This window comes from Herpailurus yagouaroundi, unplaced genomic scaffold (genome assembly GCF_014898765.1).
Source record: "Herpailurus yagouaroundi ecotype Mexico unplaced genomic scaffold, PumYag 193, whole genome shotgun sequence".
NCBI lineage: Eukaryota > Metazoa > Chordata > Mammalia > Carnivora > Felidae > Herpailurus > Herpailurus yagouaroundi.
This window is the reverse complement of record NW_024412424.1, coordinates 329,775-347,484: the sequence shown is the minus strand read 5'-3', so window position 1 is coordinate 347,484 and position 17,710 is coordinate 329,775. Positions and strand designations below refer to the sequence as shown.

Sequence of the window (17,710 nt, the reverse complement as noted above, 5' to 3'; positions counted from 1 at the left end):
CCAGGTGTGTGTGCCCTGGCCAGACTGTTCAGGGAAGCACCAGGTACAGCACGTGAAAGGCCTGAAGGTGACAGGGAAGGGGGCCTACCGTGGCCACTGTGTTTGGTGTTGATGCTAGGGTCTGGGGCAGTGCGGGGTGGGGTGGTGGTGACCACTGTGGGAAGAATGTACCTAAGGCAGGAACCTAGTTGGATCTGTTGTGTCAGAGAAGTCACCCTGGCTCACACAGAGCCGCTTGCTAGTGCCTGTCTTTCTTGACCCACAACAGACTAGAGAGTCTTGTTGGTTTCCTTTGTGTTCTTTGCCACGGTGCGAATGAGTGGCTTCTGGAAGTTTCGTGAGGATTTTAGTTTCCCTCAGTCCTGGGAGGGCTGAGCTGCAGGTTTTCGGGCCATGGCTTCTTAAGCTGTGAGTGTGGAGCAGGACATCCTGGTCATCTCATGGCGATCCCTCACGTAGATGGATGTCACCTGTCACTGGTTGTCTTGAGAGCCACCTGAAAGAAACTTTGAGGTGCTTGTGTCTCTGAGGTCCATCTGATCTGTTAAACTGCACCATGTCTTCGCATTTGAACTGACAGCCTCTAGCAGTTTCTTTCCTGATTGACCTCAGTCTTCACAAGTGTATGGGTCTTGTGCTTAGTTTTTCATGTTACTTAAGATGCGCCAGCTTGTCCCGATCATTTGCATTGGGCCTTTCTGGAGTTGCATGTTCATCTGCTAAATGGGGGCTTCCTTGATTCCAAGTCCAACTGAAACTTCCCAGGAGTCATGTTAGAGTCTGGGTCACCCTGGCTGCTTAGGTCTGATCTTTCTACTTTCTGGGGAAGTTACTTTTCTGTGCCTCCGTTTCTTCATCTTTAAAATGGGGATAAGACCAGAAGCAATCTAAGAGTTGTTTTGAGGATTTAAATGTTACTATGTGTCAAATGTGAGAGGGCTGACTAGGGAAGGGTGTTTGGCTTTTGTGGTGGAAATAGTGGTTTAAAAGCGTAGAGATGAGGCAAAGTTGGAGGATCAGGCTATCTGTAGAGAAAGCTCTGTTCATTTTGTGAACAACAACAACAAAAAAATGCAGCTTTCTTGGCTCAACAGCCCATCAGGGCTCGCTTGAAGGTGAAGAAAAGTGGTTATGTCCAGAGCCTTCCATCCCTTAGCTTCCCTGAGAGTCCATTTGGAGAGAAAAAAAGGTACAGCCCAGCCCACAGGTTCCAGAAGTCAGTTGCCTTGACTTCATCTTGCCCTGTGGACACTGTTGAGAGACTTCCAGAATGTCATTGCTTAATGGAAAACATATGGGACTGCTTCCTCCTGGTGGGGCGTGCTTGGCCCCCTGGCATTTTGTGTGCTTGTGGCTGACTGGGGGCCACCCCTGCCCCTTGCTGTGGCAGCTTACCTTACCTGCCATGTGCTTGGCTGTGAAATTCTCAGGCTGTTTTCTTGGAGAAACTGAATAGTGGAAGCAGAACTGCAAATCATGCTTTATCCTCACTTAGTGCCACCCTCCTTTCCAGCTTTCCAGACTCACTTCAGTGTATATCCCAGCCTCCCTTCATGATGGTGCCACATTTACACTTGTTTCCTTTTATTCCTTTGGACCAGCATTCTGTCCTGCTGCGTGGAACCTTTTCCCAGCTGACTCCAAGGAGTTCTTTTTAAGAACTTTTAAGAATCCTGCTGACCTCTTTCCTTCTCTGTGATGTTGCCCTTCTGTTGAGACTTGTATGCAGACACTCAGCATGTCCTGTATCTCTGTGTGCCTGGTCCATGGCGACCATACAGAAGGATCCTGGCCAGCTGGCACACTGTCCATGTCATTCTTCCCTCTGTCTCCCCCTCCTGCCTCACCGGCCCCACCCCAGTTTCTGTAGTTGCCCAATAAACTATTACCCACATCCACTTACCTGTGGAGGATTTTCCAGGGAGTGCTCCAAAGCTTCTGCAGTCCTGTACCTGGCTCTCTGCCCTCCGCCCCACTTCCCACAGTTCCTGAAAACTCTCCTGACCCACTGGCTTCTCCCACCTGGAACCCGCAGTTGGTCTTGGCTGGCTCCCCTCCAGAGACATGGTGTTGGGTTTTGTTTTGTTTTTTTAAACAGTTTACTGTTGTGTTTGTAGTGTCTTTATTTTGAAAGTAAACTAAATAAAAAAACCACACATGGATATCAGTAAAATTAAATACAATGAGAACAGAACAACAGCATTGTTAAATTCTACGCAGATGGTCATATTCTCTGCTGACACCTCTGTGCACAGCCTTTCACACTGGCACCAATCAGGGACTTTCCTTGTGAGTACTGGAATGAGTAAAATGAAAATAGAGGATGCATACCAGGTGATTAAACGCCATCCACCTAAAGGTGTCCTTTGAACCCTCCTACAGCCGCACCTGAGCCCTGGCATATCACTCTGCAGGTGGCTGGTAGACCTTGCTTCTCTGAGGTTGAGGTCCCTCTTTACTGATTAAACCTCAGTTGGAGAAACCCTTTTCTGTCTTCCTTGCTGCCCACCTCAGGAATGAAGGCACACTTTTTGAAGGCTCCACGCATGACTGAATGCGGCTTCTGGGGTGCTTCCTCCCTTCCCATGTCCTACTCAGTGGTGTGTGATTCAGCCTGGCCCCTTGATCTCTCTTCCTTCCCTCTGTTCTCTCCTCTGAGCAATCTCCTGCTGATGGTTCCACACCTTACCCCACCCTTTGGGTGCTTCCTCTCCTTCCTGCTCTTATTGGGATGCATTTTACTCAAGTCATTGGGCTCCTTTCTTACCTCCCAGCTGGGCTTTCCTCATGCATACCTCATGTGCTTACCTCCCACCAGTAAAGCCTCCATGCCTACTGCCCTGCCTTGATTTGTGCCCCAGGCACTTCCTTCCAGGACCACGTGGCCATTAGTTCTGGACAGACTTGTACAAGTAACCCTGATGGGAGAGGGGATGTGTCTTGTGTCTCCAGAGCCTGGAACAGGCCTACCCAGTCACATCTGCCTTTGGAAAGTATTGTAGTCCAGGATATTCTCACTGTTCCCACCTTCAGATGAAGTTGATGTACGGAAATGCCCCTCCATGGTCCTGAACTCCTGGAACACTGCTCTTGTCTTGGGAGATGCTGTCCAGGCTGCTGCCCACTTCCCCACCTGCAGGCCCCCTCAAGCTCTGATGCCAGATGCCTGTCTGGTTTCAGCCCTGAGTGCTCCTTCCCCATCTTTAGCACCATTTGGTGGGGGCGGGTACCCGGAAATCGCTTCACACCTTCAAAGCCCCCCTATTCCCATTCCTGTAAGTGTTCCCAGCCTGTTGTTCTGGAAGAGCACACCCATCTTAGAGTCTGCCCTAGGAGCTGCCCCCACCTCCACCCCCTTCTCAGATCTCCAGAGGACCCTGAGAAGGGCACAGATTATAAATACTCACCTGGTGTCTTGGACACAGTTGGGCCTCATTAAATACTTAAGTTCAGCATTCGATGCAAGGCCACATCTAGACCTAAGTTGGGACTGCTGCAACATACCCACCCTCTGGTGTCTTGGATGGTAGCACTAGGATATCTGTCCACAGTGTTGTCCTCTCTAATGAACTAAATGACTAATGAATTACTTGGTTTGAGGTTTGTTTGGTTCTTTCTTTCTTGTTTGTTTTTAAGTGGCCATCCCATCTGGGAAAAGGGGAAAGGCACTTACTTGGCAGATTTCTTACCTGTTCGGTGAAAAAGGATAAAGAACAGTCTTAACCTTTTTTTTTTTTTTTTTTTTAATAAGTCTGGGTCAAATTTATTTATTTGAAGGTTTTTTTTTTTTAACATTTATTCAATTTTGAGAGAGCATGAGTGGGGGAGGGGCAGAGAGCGAGAGAGACACACTGTCCGAAGCAGGCTCCAGGCTCTGAGCTGACCGCACAGAGCCCGACATGGGGCTCAAACTCACGGACCGTGAGATCATGACCTGAGCCGAAGTCGGACGCTTAACCGACGGAGCCACCCAGGTGTCCCAGTCTTAACCTCTTAAAGCAAGCCTGGATTCAGTTCCCAGACTGAATCTGTAAGATTCAGCCTCTTGCACGTGTTGGCTTTGGGCTCCTCCCACTTGGGTCCTCTCCCTGCAGCGGCCTCTCCCATGTGTTCACTAGCCAGGTGACACCTAGACCTGCAGTCAGCCAGAGCACCCTGGAAGGAATGCCGTCTCCTTGACCAGGTCCGTTTTGTCAGCTCATGGGCTTCCCCTGCAAATAGGACCCATGTGTGGGGCTGGCCATGGGGGCAGAGGGTGGGGAGGTGGACGCCTCAGACCAGGAGGGCCAGCTCTCCACAGCCCCCTGTGAGGGACTTGCTTTTACGTAGCAAGCTTTCCCCTGGTGCTTTTAAAACTTGATAATTTGCCAGAACTGCATCTACCAAAACTTTTGTGGGGCTCTTGGTTTAAATCACACTTGGATTGAATTATAAAGTAATTCTTCAGCAGCCAGAGTGCCTAGCTTGTGCTAAGTGTGTTCCAGAAAGAAAGCCATGACAGAGCCAGTGAACGTGCCCTGTCTTTTTTGGTCCCCTCTGCCTACCAGAGTCGTGTGATTGTAAAATCTGCCCTTTTTTCCTAAGCCTTTGCCTGACTCCCTTAGCCGGAGAGGTTTTCTTACCCGCGCTGAACTCCTAGGGTTATTACTGGCGATATTCATTAGCTGCAGGCAGCTCCTAGATTACAAAGTCTTTCTTATTCTGGGCACTGGGCTTAAAGCTGATACTTCCTTTTTCTTGCCAGTAGAAAAGTGTACACCGAAAGAATGCCAAATAGTCAGTACACATTTGAGCAGATGTTTCTTCTCATTAACAGAGTGTGGGAACTCTCGGCACTGCAAGTAAGGGGTGAATTACTGTGTTTCTGGAGGGCATTTTGGCAGTAAAAACATGTACCCCATATCTGTGGTTTTGTTAGAATAACTGGACAGGTGCACAAAGTTGCCATCGTGAGGATGCTCTTGGCGGGATTTGCATTCTTGGCGTGGCCTGAAGCAGGGGTCGTTCAGGTGAGGAGAGTGCCTCGGAAGGGGTGCTCATACAGGCATTGAACTGGGGGTCTCACACCCCCTGTGCAGTTCGTGAGAGGTAACCTTCTGTATCTCTGTGAATAAGCTTTGAAAACCTGGTTAATAAAGTGATAACTTTTAGGTTATCAACACTTTGTGGGATTTCTTTAATCATCAAACACGCATTATTTTAGTCACCAAGGACGTGTTCTTAGTGAGTGTGAGCATTTGCCCCGAGCCCTCGGCAGTGGACTCTGTGGGCCACTCTTCTGGCCCTGATCGCCAAACAGAATTACTGACTTGGCTCAATGTTTCGTGAGCCACAAGTACAAAGAATTTTAATGTAAAGGACATATTTGGGGGCTTGCAAATCATCCTGCCTCCCACACAGGCAGTGTCCCTGAAAAACTCTCACATGGGGGTTGCCTGGGTGGCTCTGTGTGTCAGGCGTCCGACTCGGGTTCACGTCATGATCTCATGGTTCATGGGATCGAGCCCCATGTCAGGCTGTGCACCTATACTGCCAGAGCCTGCTCGGGGATGCGGTTTCTGTCCCCCTAACCCCAACTAAATGAGTGAAAACTTTTTTTTTTTAATAACCGTTACATGATGTGAGAACCTGGTTTGTTGCTTATTCTGCCTCTTTCTGCATGGAATCAGTAGTGCTCACAGCCCTTGAAGGCTCCTGGTCAGCTCTTCTCTCTGAGCCCCGTCTCTCCTGACATTCGCCATTGGTACTTGCTCTCTCTTCCGTTCTGTAGGATGCGTCGTCTGCTCTCTGCCGAAGAGAGCAGACACAGGGGGCCTTTTATTTTAGTCAGTGCAAGAAGCGTCTTTCTGGTCAGCCTGACCAGTTTCCACCAGAGGAGCTCGGCCCTTGGAAGCCACACACTCGTGGCACTGTGAGTGGTGCCCATCTGCTGCCTGGTTTCTGATTATGGCTTTTTTCTCCTTGTAGAGTGCCCAGTGAAGAATGTGATGGGATCAGTAGCATGTCTGCGGAGAGCGGCCCTGGGACGAGATTGAGAAATCTGCCAGTGATGGGGGATGGACTAGAAACCACCCAAATGTCTACAACGCAGGCCCAGGCCCAACCCCAGCAAGCCAACACAGCCAGCACCAACCCCCCGCCCCCAGAGACCTCCAACCCCAACAAGCCCAAGAGGCAGACGAATCAATTGCAATATCTGCTCAAAGTGGTGCTCAAGACACTATGGAAACACCAGTTTGCGTGGCCTTTCCAGCAGCCTGTGGACGCCGTCAAGCTAAACCTCCCTGTGAGTAACTTGGGCAGGGCCCGGGGCTGCTGTCCTCCAGGTCCCTTCCCGTGTTGCTCCTGGGGACGGTGGGGGATGGGAGGAGGACACAGAACTGCCTTTGGGGCCCCGCTCTGAACTGCCAGCACTCATGAGGCCCTTGAGTGAATGGTTTTGGTAGTCTTGACGGACAGTCATCAGTTCTTAGATTTCGGCTCCGGGAGAAACTGTAGAGAAGTTGAAATGGGGGTGAAAAGGAGTGCTTGCAGCTTTCCTTCTGATCCCTTAGGGGAGCTGAAGTAGGAGCAGTTGGTGGTCCAGGCCCCCTACTTCTCAGGCATGGTTGGGAGGCTGTGGAAGGGGGACTGGTTTGCTGCAGTACCTTTTCTGTACTGACATGGTCGTCATCGTCATCGTCGCGATCACCCAGAGCGCAGGGCGGGAAGAGGCAGTGGAGTATCTCCCAGGCAACCAGTACTTGGAGGGGCCTGGTTGGAGGGAGGAGGTAACCGGTGCAGCTTTGCCCTCGGCTGCCTCCACGCACACCCGCCACCTGCTCAGTTGCAGCCACGGTGCACTTGCTTTGGTTCTTCGGTACCCCTCTTCTGCTCTTTCCCTAGAGAGTTTTCCTTTTGCCCACATCCCTAGCAAATGGTTCTGGAACCTCAGTTTGTATTTCTAACTGAACCTCAGGGAAGAAACGGGATAGATAATTTTTTTCTTTTCTTCTAGCATTGAGGACTAAGTGTCTCTAAGTTAAGCCCTGCTGTTTGCTAAGTCTCACACATCCCCTGGACGAGGAGTTACATGATTATTGCCATAGACGCAGGCGTGGGTCTTTGGGGGTTTGAACTGCACAAGTGTAGGAACCTCAGCCTTTGCCAGGCATCCAGTTTCAAAAAGGATGAATACACTGCTAGTGTGACCCTCCTGTTGTGAAAGCAGCTGTGTCCGTGACATTCGTCCAATTACCTCTCTCTGTTGAGTATGTGTCATGTGCACTCAGGAAGAGCAAGTCAGGAGGAGGCACTGCGGGTCTAGATCATGAACTGGCTCAAGAAAAGGGGCGGAAGCAAAAGAGGATCCTTGCCAGATCTGGGCTTCAGAGGCTACTCTTGCTGGTGACCGTGACAAGGAGTAGGGGCAGACGACCTGTCACTGGAGGGAGGTTCTTCAGAGAGCTTGCTACAGCATAATCTCTGTTTGGGTTAGTGGGTTGGGCTGGGCCGTGTGGGATCCACAGGTGAGGGTGACCTTCCCAGAGCAAAGGCAAAGACTGGGAGGAGGTGGGTCTGGGGTGGGGGGTGAAATCCAGGGGGTACTGCAACTTTTATAGCACCAGAGGGAGGTGGTGGGAGACCTGTAGAAGAGAGCCAGGAGAATCACCAGCAGAGAGCAGTCCCCCAGGTTTCCACATCAGAGGCTGCAGGGAGGTCAAAGAGATGAGGATTCCGACCTGACCCTCCTGTTGGCCTTTAGGAAGGCATTGGTGACCTTAGGAAGATGTGACGCAGAAGTAGAAACCAGATTCCCGACGGTGTGAATGAGAAGGTGAGGATGTGAAGCCATCATTTCGAGAAATTTGGCATTGAAGGGAAACCGCGGCAGGGCCAGAATGGAGGAGGGGTTGGTTTGTTACAGGAAAATTCAGAGGGCTGAGAGGGCGAAGACCGAGGAAAAGGGGGGGGGGGGGGCGCGGGGGTACCCAAAATCCCGAGAAGGCAGCATCCCCAGCTAGCAGGACAGACATGGGGCAGGGGGGTCTGTAAGGCCCAGTGGTTTGGGAGTTTGAGGTCATTCACTGTGCAGTGGAGGCCAGGCTCCCCGGAGGTCACAGTGTGAATCCCTGTCTCTGTGATTGTTGACATTACCCTCAGCAGTTCTGACATAGGAAGAAGAGGCCGGCGCAAGGTGGCACTGATCTGGTGTCTTCAGGGAGGTGGGAGCGCCAGGAACTGACCCAGAGGAGTAGGGCAGGGCTAGTCAGTCAGAAGCAGCGTTCTGCTTAAAGCCTGGGGTTCCAGGGACCTCTCCCCCGCCTCGAGAAAATGTTACTACAGCCACAAAAAAAAGGGTTCTTTCTTTTTCTGTTTTCTGACACCTTCCAGGAATCTTTATCTGCATTTTGTCCTCTGATCTCTGCTGGACTTTTCACTAGAATGCCTGCCCCTTCTGTTCAGTAAACATGTACAGTTGGATTGTCATGCCCCTAAACCCACTGCCCCCTTGTCGGCACGCTCATGCGCTCGCTTTCTGTCTCTCTCCCTCTACTTGATAGGCCATGGCCAGTTCAAGCAGCTGACACCATTATTGGCCATAAACTAAAAAATATATTTCCACTGGGGCCTTGGTTCTCTTGGGAAAGGTGGCCAGAGCCATAGTAGAATATAGAAAGTCTGGTACAGTCTGTCCTTGTGGCCTCCTGGGCAGGGTACCCGGGCATGCGTGTGTAGCCCTTGCCAGCTCAGGGCTATGATCTCTGCCACTCATTATGTGTAAGCTGGTTGCTTTTGTTCCTTTCTCACGGGTGTCAGAACAGCTTAAAGCCTCACACCCTGTGCTTACCTTTCCAATACTGTCCACCATTTCCAGGCAAGACCGTGGCACTTGGTGAGGGATAGGCCTGCCTCTCTGCCATCAGGACTGGTTCTGATACCACACCCAGGCCTGATTAAGGGAGCCTCTGAGATTGCAGTCTACCTTGGAGCTGGCCAGCTGCATGCGGGTCTCCCTGCCTGGCTCTCTCTGGTCCTTCTACAGGGAAGCCTGGTGTGCTGCCTGTTCTGTCCCCAGATACCTTCTGTGGTTATTTTTAAATATAAACATTCAGTTTTTAGGATAGATTTAGATTTAGAGAAAGCAGACAGTAGTAGAGTCTGATTTGAAGGGCTTTAGGATATCTACACCTGCCGTCTGGCTCCTTCCGTTTGGCACTTGTAGAGTAAGGTGTGAAGTTTTGAGGAGTGGGGTCTGCTGGATTTTTTTTTTTTTTTTTTTTTTTTTTTTTTTAAACTGAGGATTGTACGGGTTGTCTGGATTCCTCATTAACCTGGTTGGTTATTCAGCTATATCCAGGTACTGCTGACACATCCTTTAGAAAGACCAGTAATGGAAATGGAAGTGTGGTGAACTTGAGTGAAGGTGGAGGCTTCTGCTCCATGGTTCTTCAGTGTGATCAGAAGCAGGGATTCCAGTTGTTACAGGTGTGCCTCGATGCTGGTTCCATAGGATTTTGCATTTTATGGACCAGTAAACTGTCAAAATAGTAGGGAGAAAGTACAACCTGCTGTAGGTTGTTTTACTAGATAAGGACTGCTTTTCAAAAAGCTGTATGTTTTCCCTGTTATTTACTAGAAATTAAAGGATTTTAACATCACACAAAAAAAAGGGAAAAAAGCCTAGATCTCAGTAAAGACAACCTGTTCCCAGACCTGGGCACGTGACAGACTTGGACATTTTCCCTCCAGATTTGCACCCGACATGTAAGAATTCTTCCCTAATTCTCACTTTGTCTTGGATTCCCGCTGAGATGGCTTGCTGAGACCATGGAAGGGCTTCAGTCTGTGCCGTGGCTCTCATCTGTGTTCCTGGAGTGAGATCCACAGGCCCACCTATGAATGCTGCATGGCCGGGAAGGTGACACTGGCCTTTTGCTCTTTTTGCTCTCCAGGATTACTATAAGATCATTAAAACGCCTATGGATATGGGAACAATAAAGAAGCGCTTGGAAAACAACTATTACTGGAATGCTCAGGAATGTATCCAGGACTTCAACACTATGTTTACAAATTGTTACATCTACAACAAGGTGAGATGTGGTGGCAGGTGTCCAGCTGCCCTGAGGGGAGGGGAGGAGAGGAGAAGGAGGTGGGCATATCTGGAGCCTGTGGGCAGGGGTGCTTGGTAGCCAGTGGGATTTAGAGTCTGATGGGAGGAGATCATTTGGAGGCAGAAATAATGGGACCCATGGCTTTGCCTGTGACTGGGTGTTTCTTTTTTGGGGAGGAGGGTGCTGGCCTTGCTTTACTTCCAAGCCGTCCTTGTTAGCTTGAAGCATGTGCTTCTTGTGCCCTTGGGATTTTGGTTCTTGGGCATGTGTAGTAGAGAAGGTGTGAGAAGGACAGTGACAACTCATTAAAAAGTCCATTTGGGTGATGTCAATTGTCAGGAAGGAGCCTACTAACATGTAGTTGTGCAAAGGTGTGTTCAAACAGAAACCTCAATGTGAGAGAGGGTGTGATGGGGGCCGCCGCATCTGAAATGTGGACATGACCATTGACAACTTGTGGCCGTAGAATTGAATGTCCCCTGATCTCACTTGTAGACCTGAAGGTCACTTCTTAACCCCGTTAGCCAAACCTTTCGGCTCGGCTGTGCCATGAAGCCAGATCATTTGTTTACAGTTCAGACCACAGATGTGATTAAAACCAACCCTTTCATATAGAACGGCTCTGGAGGGAGACACTATACAGAACTCAGCTTTTGACCTCTGCTGGTGTAGTGGGTAAAATTGCCCAGAAGAGATGGGTAGGTGAGTTTCTTGAAGTTTACTGTGTTTTTTTAAAAGTCTCAGCTCTCATCACTAGGTTTCAGTGAAATGTCCACAGATGAGCTTCTCAGTTTAGAGCTGAGTGGGAACAGCATGTCGTAGATGAGGCAACAGAGTGGGGACCCATAATGTAGTTCGAGATAGGCATGACCCGATCCCCAGTGAGCTGCCTTGAGGGAACACTGGGGAGCATTGTCAGAGCCCTGCTAATGTATCTGTGGCAAGAAATCCTGTGTAATTCAAGTATTTGTAGTGGAGTGGAATTGTGTCAGAGGAGGGATTCTGTCAGTGATTGGCAGGGCTTGTTAGATACTTAAGGCACTAGGATGGTTTCTCAGGCCAGAGCTTAAAAGACTGGAGAGGGAGGTGCAGGTGGACGGGTGCTGATTCAGGCACGTGAACCTCTGTGATATCTGGTGGCATAACTGTTGTGGCCCTTTAGGATTCAGATCGGGAAGGACCCTGACTATGATACTTCATGCTTTGGGGCAGGGGGTGGGTGGCACAGGGTGGGCAGCGCTTGCTCTATCTAGAGAGGTGGTGAGGGCTTTCTGACCCTCACCCCCGTGTCTCCTTTTCCAGCCTGGAGATGACATAGTCTTAATGGCAGAAGCTCTGGAGAAGCTCTTCTTGCAGAAAATCAATGAACTGCCCACTGAAGAAACTGAGATCATGATAGTCCAGGCAAAAGGAAGAGGACGTGGGAGGAAAGAAGCAGGTAGGGTACCTCTAGTGCCCCAGCACCGTTTGCCTCACATTGAAATAACAAGGACATTGGCTTTCCTTCTCCCCAATCTTGTCTCCTTCTCCAGGTTCAGTGAGGGACTAACTGGGAGTGGTAGTAGGGTCAGGCTTAGTGGTGAAAGTGCCCCTTTCAGAGGGTCGCATGAGTGTGTGACCTCCCACAAAGTAGAAATAATTGGACCCTGCTTTTTTTTTTTTTCTTTTCTTTTCTTTTTTTTTTTTTTTTCTTCTCTTTTTTTCTTTTTTTTTCTTATGGACCTTGGTTAAAAAGTGACTTTTTCAAAGCATTTTTGTTATTTGAATTATTTACTCCATTTTAGAGAAAAGGAATTCACCTGACCAGTGGCGGTTTTAACTAACAATCGTATCCTTGAACCTTGAAGTTGGTTGTTTGAATTATCTTAAGATGCTTATGTCAGAGCCAGGCCTGCCTTTTGATGCTTTTGAAGTCAAAGTGAAGCTCTCCCTTCCTTGTCTATCTCAGCGGCCACCCTGCTTCCTGCCCCCGTCTCTCAGCCTGACACAGGATTCCAAAGGCCAGCTGCTGGGGAGAGAGGAGAAACAGTGAAATGTTTCTGTCTAGGAAAAGCTCTAACAGCTCCCTTCTGCATCTTGCCATCCTTAGCTCTGTGCTGAGGTGGCCCATGCTGTGGGGTGTTTGCTTCTCTAAAGAGAGGGCTTTCGACTGACTTCCCGCCCTGCTCAGAAGTGGTGGCTTCACGGGAGCAAAGGGCGCTGGCCTAATCCCCTGCTGGGATGAGGGGTAGCCAAGGACAGGTGGTCCTGAGGGTCATCCCGTAGACGTGGGTCCTGCCACGGGGTGGCCAGTATCCTTACCGTCCAGGAGGCCTGCCCTTACTCTCTGGGACCAGGAGTTTGGTCTGCACATGGGACAGATGCAGGGTGTTGTGTCTGGGCTCACCCGCGCAGCTGCAGGAGGCAGTCTGAGCCGGTCACAAAGGGCAGCGGCCGTCCAGCCTCCTCCTGTGGCTCAGGGAGGTGGAAGTTTGCCAGTTTCCAGAAACCTTGGCCAGGGCTGCTGATGGCGGCCCCCTGCCAGAATTGCTTACTCAGAAGGCAGCGCTTCTGGGAATGAGGACAGCTCTGTCCGAAAGTGCCAAGGAACATTTTTCCGCTCCCCATCTACAGGCCTGGTGCTAACTCTCAGCGTGTGTTTCCTGCTCCTTTGGCCCCGGCCTCCATGCCCATGAAGGCGTCTTTGTGCCTGATTTGGGACTTGAAGCCAGGACGCTTCAGGAGGTGTGGCATGCAGTGTGCCGCTGCTCTCAGAGATCCCTGGGGCAGGTGGACCAATTTGGCCAAGGTCTGGGGTGTACGGGTTGTTCTGTCTCTTAGGCGAATAGTTACGGTGACGTTATGTGCTCTGCCCGCACAGATGTGTGCTCACCACATGTGACAGTGTCTCCATGAGGTCAGCCAGCGTGTGTCAGGTTCGGCATCTAACCACCTGTCCCTTTTATGATTGGTAGGGACGGCAAAACCTGGCGTCTCTACGGTACCAAACACAACTCAAGCATCGACTCCTCCGCAGACCCAGACCCCTCAGCAGAACCCTCCGCCTGTGCAGGCTACACCTCACCCCTTCCCTGCGGTCACCCCAGACCTCATCGTTCAGACCCCCGTCATGACAGTGGTGCCTCCCCAGCCACTGCAGACAGCCCCGCCGGTGCCCCCTCAGCCACCACCCCCACCTGCGCCAAACCCCCAGCCTGTGCAGAGCCACCCACCCATCATCGCGGCCACCCCACAGCCTGTGAAGGTGAGTGTTCTGTGTGTGTGCGTGTGGCCCAACCTGGCCACTGGTGGGCTCCTACCACCTCAGCACCCCCTCTTTTTTGTCTTCCCTTCCATAGCAGTGAGGCTTGCAGGAGACAAGTCACTGTCACTGCCGGCGCTTCATGCAGAGCTTGTCCTGGCTCCTGGGGCACTTTGTGGGTGTTTTGGGGGCACTGTGCAGTGTTTAAGTCACGGCCTAGAAGCTGCTGCCCTGCTGGCCCACAGGTCCCATAGTTGAGCCCACCCCCCAGGGCTTGCCAACCCCCCAGCCCCTTCCCTAGTTCTAATTTAGACTGTGCATGTTTGCAGATGGCACCCTTATAGTCTCTGAGACGTGCCTGCCCTGGGGGGGCCAATGTGTCCAGGCTTGGCTCTGAGCGGCTTCCCTGGCATTAAGTGGGAAGCTGCTTCAGGAGGTTTCTGTGGCCTCCAGTGAGCAGATTGTGCTCTTGCGTGTGTGCTTTCTCCTGCCACTGGCAGGTCCTGTCCCAGCTGCAGAGAGAGTGATGGGACAGGTCTTTTCTTGGCTCGGTCCTTCACCTATGGAGTTACCTTTGAGCCCCATTCCCCGTGAATGTTGGAACCCCAGAAAGGACCCAGCTGCAGGAGTGAGCGGAGGGAGGGACAGCTGTGCCGGCCATCACCTTTGACCGTGCTTGTCACCCCTGTGCTCTCGGCAGACAAAGAAGGGAGTTAAGAGGAAAGCGGACACCACCACCCCCACCACCATTGACCCCATTCATGAACCACCATCACTACCCCCGGAGCCTAAGACTGCCAAGCTGGGCCCCCGGCGGGAGAGCAGCCGGCCTGTGAAGCCCCCCAAGAAGGACGTGCCCGACTCTCAGCAGCACCCAGTGTCGGATAAGAGCAGCAAGGTCTCAGAGCAGCTCAAGTGCTGCAGTGGCATCCTCAAGGAGATGTTTGCCAAGAAGCACGCAGCCTACGCCTGGCCGTTCTACAAGCCTGTGGACGTAGAGGCATTGGGCCTGCACGACTACTGTGACATCATCAAGCACCCCATGGACATGAGCACAATCAAGGTGAGCAGATGCCCCCCCCCCCCCCCCGAGCTGCTGGGGACAGGGCTCACCGGGACAGAGAAGGTCAGAACCTCCTAGCCTGGTCCAAGAGGAGGGTCCAGGCCCTGGGTGCTTCTGAACTGTGCCCTAGCAGCTGTCTCTTCTCACCAGCTCAAAGCAGCCCAGCGCCCCCTGCTGGGAATTGTAGGGGATGGCCTCCAGGACCACGTGCTTGGGAATTTTCTTCCCAGACAGCAGCAATGCTGTGCCCTCTGGTCTGGGGACAAGCCCTCTGTGGCCTTGGGCCCTGGGCCCTGGTGCCCATGGGCACTTTGCACACAGTTAATGTTCCAGGAGGGGTTGAGAGTTGATGACTTTGCCAGGCCCGGTGTCATAGAGTGAGTCTTGATGTCTCCTCTCAGGAGGAGACACACAAGTGCTGGCATCTTCACTGTCGTATTTTGAGGCCTTTTTGGTTATGTTTATTTATTTTAAGCCATTTTGCATTTCTCTCTGTCTGAGAGTAGAGTAAGCCTGTCCCCAACATGGGACAGACAGAAGAGGGGACAGTACTTATGTTCCTTTTGACCCCTGTCTTATCCCATATCACCAAGACAGGTATATGTCAGGTCAGAACTGGTCCCAGCCCTTCTCTTACAGTCTGGCTGAAGTTCTGTCTCCATTTATTCTGTGTCCACTTGGTCCTTAGTCACAGTGACCAGGATGGGTGGGTTTGGCGTGCTAGCAGGGCATTTCCCAGCCCTGAGACTTGCTTTTGAGTGTCTTTTTGTCCACCTGACAGAGAACTAAGGTGATGATCTCTTCTCTGCTCCGCTGCAAAACTGACCTGCTCCTACAGGCAGCCCTCCTGGCCGTCACGTCCCCATTGGAGCAGGTTTGGGCATAACTAAGGAGGCCCTGTCTTGTCTTTGCAGTCTAAACTGGAGGCCCGCGAGTACCGCGACGCTCAGGAATTTGGTGCTGATGTCCGATTGATGTTCTCCAACTGCTATAAATACAACCCTCCTGACCACGAGGTGGTGGCCATGGCCCGCAAGCTCCAGGTGAGGCCCTGGGGAAGCTCCAGGTACAACATCCTGCAGTAGAGCAGGCTGGGGTCCTGGGTGGGCCAGGTCTGTATGGCCCTTCATAGATTTTATTTCTGTCATTTGCTTTGGTATAATGCGGTGTTGCTTTGAAGATGAACTTGAGTCAGGATAGCGTGTGCATCAATATAAAATTGAGGTTATTTTATTACAAAGCAGGACAGTTGGTTTTGGTTTTGGGCATTTGGGGTTTTGTTTTGGTGTATGCCACTGAAAACCTCCTGCCCCATACCTGCATTTGGTTGCCCTTGGCCAGAAGAGTGTATGTGCTGTATGTGGCCCAATCTGTTCTCCAAAACAGACCTGTCTCCGGTTGGTGGCAGACACTCTTGTTAGGTAGACACTTGGACACAGTTGTGACCTGAAGTAACTGCTCAGCTGTGGACGTTTCTTCACCAGAGCCTTGAAATCTTTTGCCTTCTAGGTGTTCCGTGAGGCCACAACTTCCTAATGGGTGCCATTGAGGTTTGTGGCCCCTTCAAGTTGGTCTGGGTGTGCACCCTGTAAAGTGCACATGTGAGTGGAAGGAAGGGGGGCAGGTTACAGCATAATGTGTGAACTGACTTCACTTTGCTTTATTTAAAAAAGGAAAAACGTACCCAGATTTCAGCAGTGGTTATCTCTGGGTGGAAAGATCAGGGGTTAAAAATTATGGAGAACTGGGGCACATGGCTGGCTCAGTCAGTAGAGCATGTGACTCTTGATCTCAGGGTTGTGAGTTGGAGCCCCACATTGGGTGTAGAGATTACTTAAAAAAAAAAAATCTTCAAAAAAATTTCTGGAGAATAAAGTCTATATTTAGTACTTTTATAATCTGCTTTTTAAAAAATTCTTAAGCCTACACACATAAAAATATCTAATCCCTTATCCCCAAAGCCCTGGGTTGCTTCTGCTCTCAGTGTCAGAGCAGGCCCTGGAGTGGATCACCTGCTGTTACAACAGGCAGGCACTCTGGTCAAGCCCAGGACCGGTTTGCACATCTCATGCCCCACTCCCACCTGGTGGCGAGGTGGGAGGCTTCCTCACACCTGTCTTTCCCACCTGTCTGTGGAGTGCTTACAGGGCACAAGTGCAGACTCGCAAATGCCTTTGGCAACCTGTGGGTCCGTTCAGCTCAGAGGCTGCCTGAGACCCATCGCTTGCCTGTCTCCTGGTTCCGTTAGCTCCACACGTTGTCCCAGACTTACCATCATAGTGGCTCTTACCTCCTCACACTGGCGCCAAGGCTCCATCTCTCCCGTTCCTTCCCTTGGCCTCTGTCTGGGTCAGGGACTGCTTTTGGTTCAAAGGATGTGTCCTGGAACTCTTGGGATAGAATAAAAACTTATTACTAGTGTGAACCTGGCTGCTATTATTGAAATGCACCCTCAGCCTTGAACGTTATTTTAGTTTCTGTTGCTTGTTATTTGGTTTTATTTTCCCTGAGATTTGGGGTGGGGGTGCTTTCTGCTTTCTTCACAAAGCTGCTTTTCCGTTGTTTACTTCTGCATTTCCCATCCTTAAAAAGAGTGCAGGCTTTATAATTTTATGGCAATTCTCATACATGGCCACCAGGTGGCAGTGTTGCCCTCAGATCTTTGTCTTAGACTTCCTCTTTCCACTGTCCTGTGAGGATTGGGGGAGGGAGATAGCTTTTTCCCAGATCGATACTCCTACCCTTTATTTGCCCTCATGCAAACAGCTAAACCAAAACAAGTTCTGTGCCAGCACCAAGATTGCTATTCTGACCTACTTTACTTTAAAAAGAATAGAAGGAGAGTGGCTGAGCCTGGGTAGCTTAGTCAGTTAAGCGTATAACTCTTGATGTCAGCTCAGGTCATGATCTCACAATTTATGAGTTGGAGCCCCATGTCAGGCTCTGCACCGACAGCACAGAGTCTGCTTGTGATTTTCTCTCTTTCTCCCTCTCTCCCTGCCCCTCCCCTGCGCATGCACTTTCTCTTTAAATAAATAAACTTAAATAAATAAATAAATCAGAAAGAGAAAGAATTCTCCAGTATATTCTAGCTTTCCGTAATTTCTGTGCCTGTTTTATGTCTTGGCTGTGTCTTTTTTTTTTTTTCTCCCCGCAAACACATTTATTTATTTTCGAAAGAAAGCGCATAGGTGGGCGACGGGGGGGGGGGGGGGGGGGTCAGGATCCGAAGCAGGCTCTGTGCTGACAGCAGAGAGCCCGATGCGGGTCTCGAGCCCACAAACTGTGAGGTCATGACCTGAACTGAAGTTG

At 50.7% G+C, this 17,710-nt stretch overlaps 1 protein-coding gene across 5 annotated transcripts in view; it reads left to right on the top strand.

The window, feature by feature from the left end:
* The window catches only part of BRD4 (bromodomain containing 4), an 86,347-nt gene that overhangs the window by 44,478 nt on the left and 24,159 nt on the right, over window positions 1-17,710 (top strand). For 3 of the 5 annotated variants that reach the window (XM_040444766.1, XM_040444765.1, XM_040444767.1), the window contains exons 2-7: window positions 5,968-6,286; window positions 9,936-10,073; window positions 11,397-11,532; window positions 13,049-13,338; window positions 14,036-14,398; window positions 15,313-15,441. In XM_040444766.1, coding sequence (XP_040300700.1) covers window positions 6,002-6,286; window positions 9,936-10,073; window positions 11,397-11,532; window positions 13,049-13,338; window positions 14,036-14,398; window positions 15,313-15,441 — 1,341 coding nt within the window. In that variant the 5' untranslated portion in view covers window positions 5,968-6,001. Of the gene's footprint in view, window positions 1-5,967; window positions 6,287-9,935; window positions 10,074-10,709; window positions 10,797-11,396; window positions 11,533-13,048; window positions 13,339-14,035; window positions 14,399-15,312; window positions 15,442-17,710 lie in introns of those variants that run through there. The other 2 variants (XM_040444768.1, XM_040444769.1) reach the window with 2 other exon arrangements.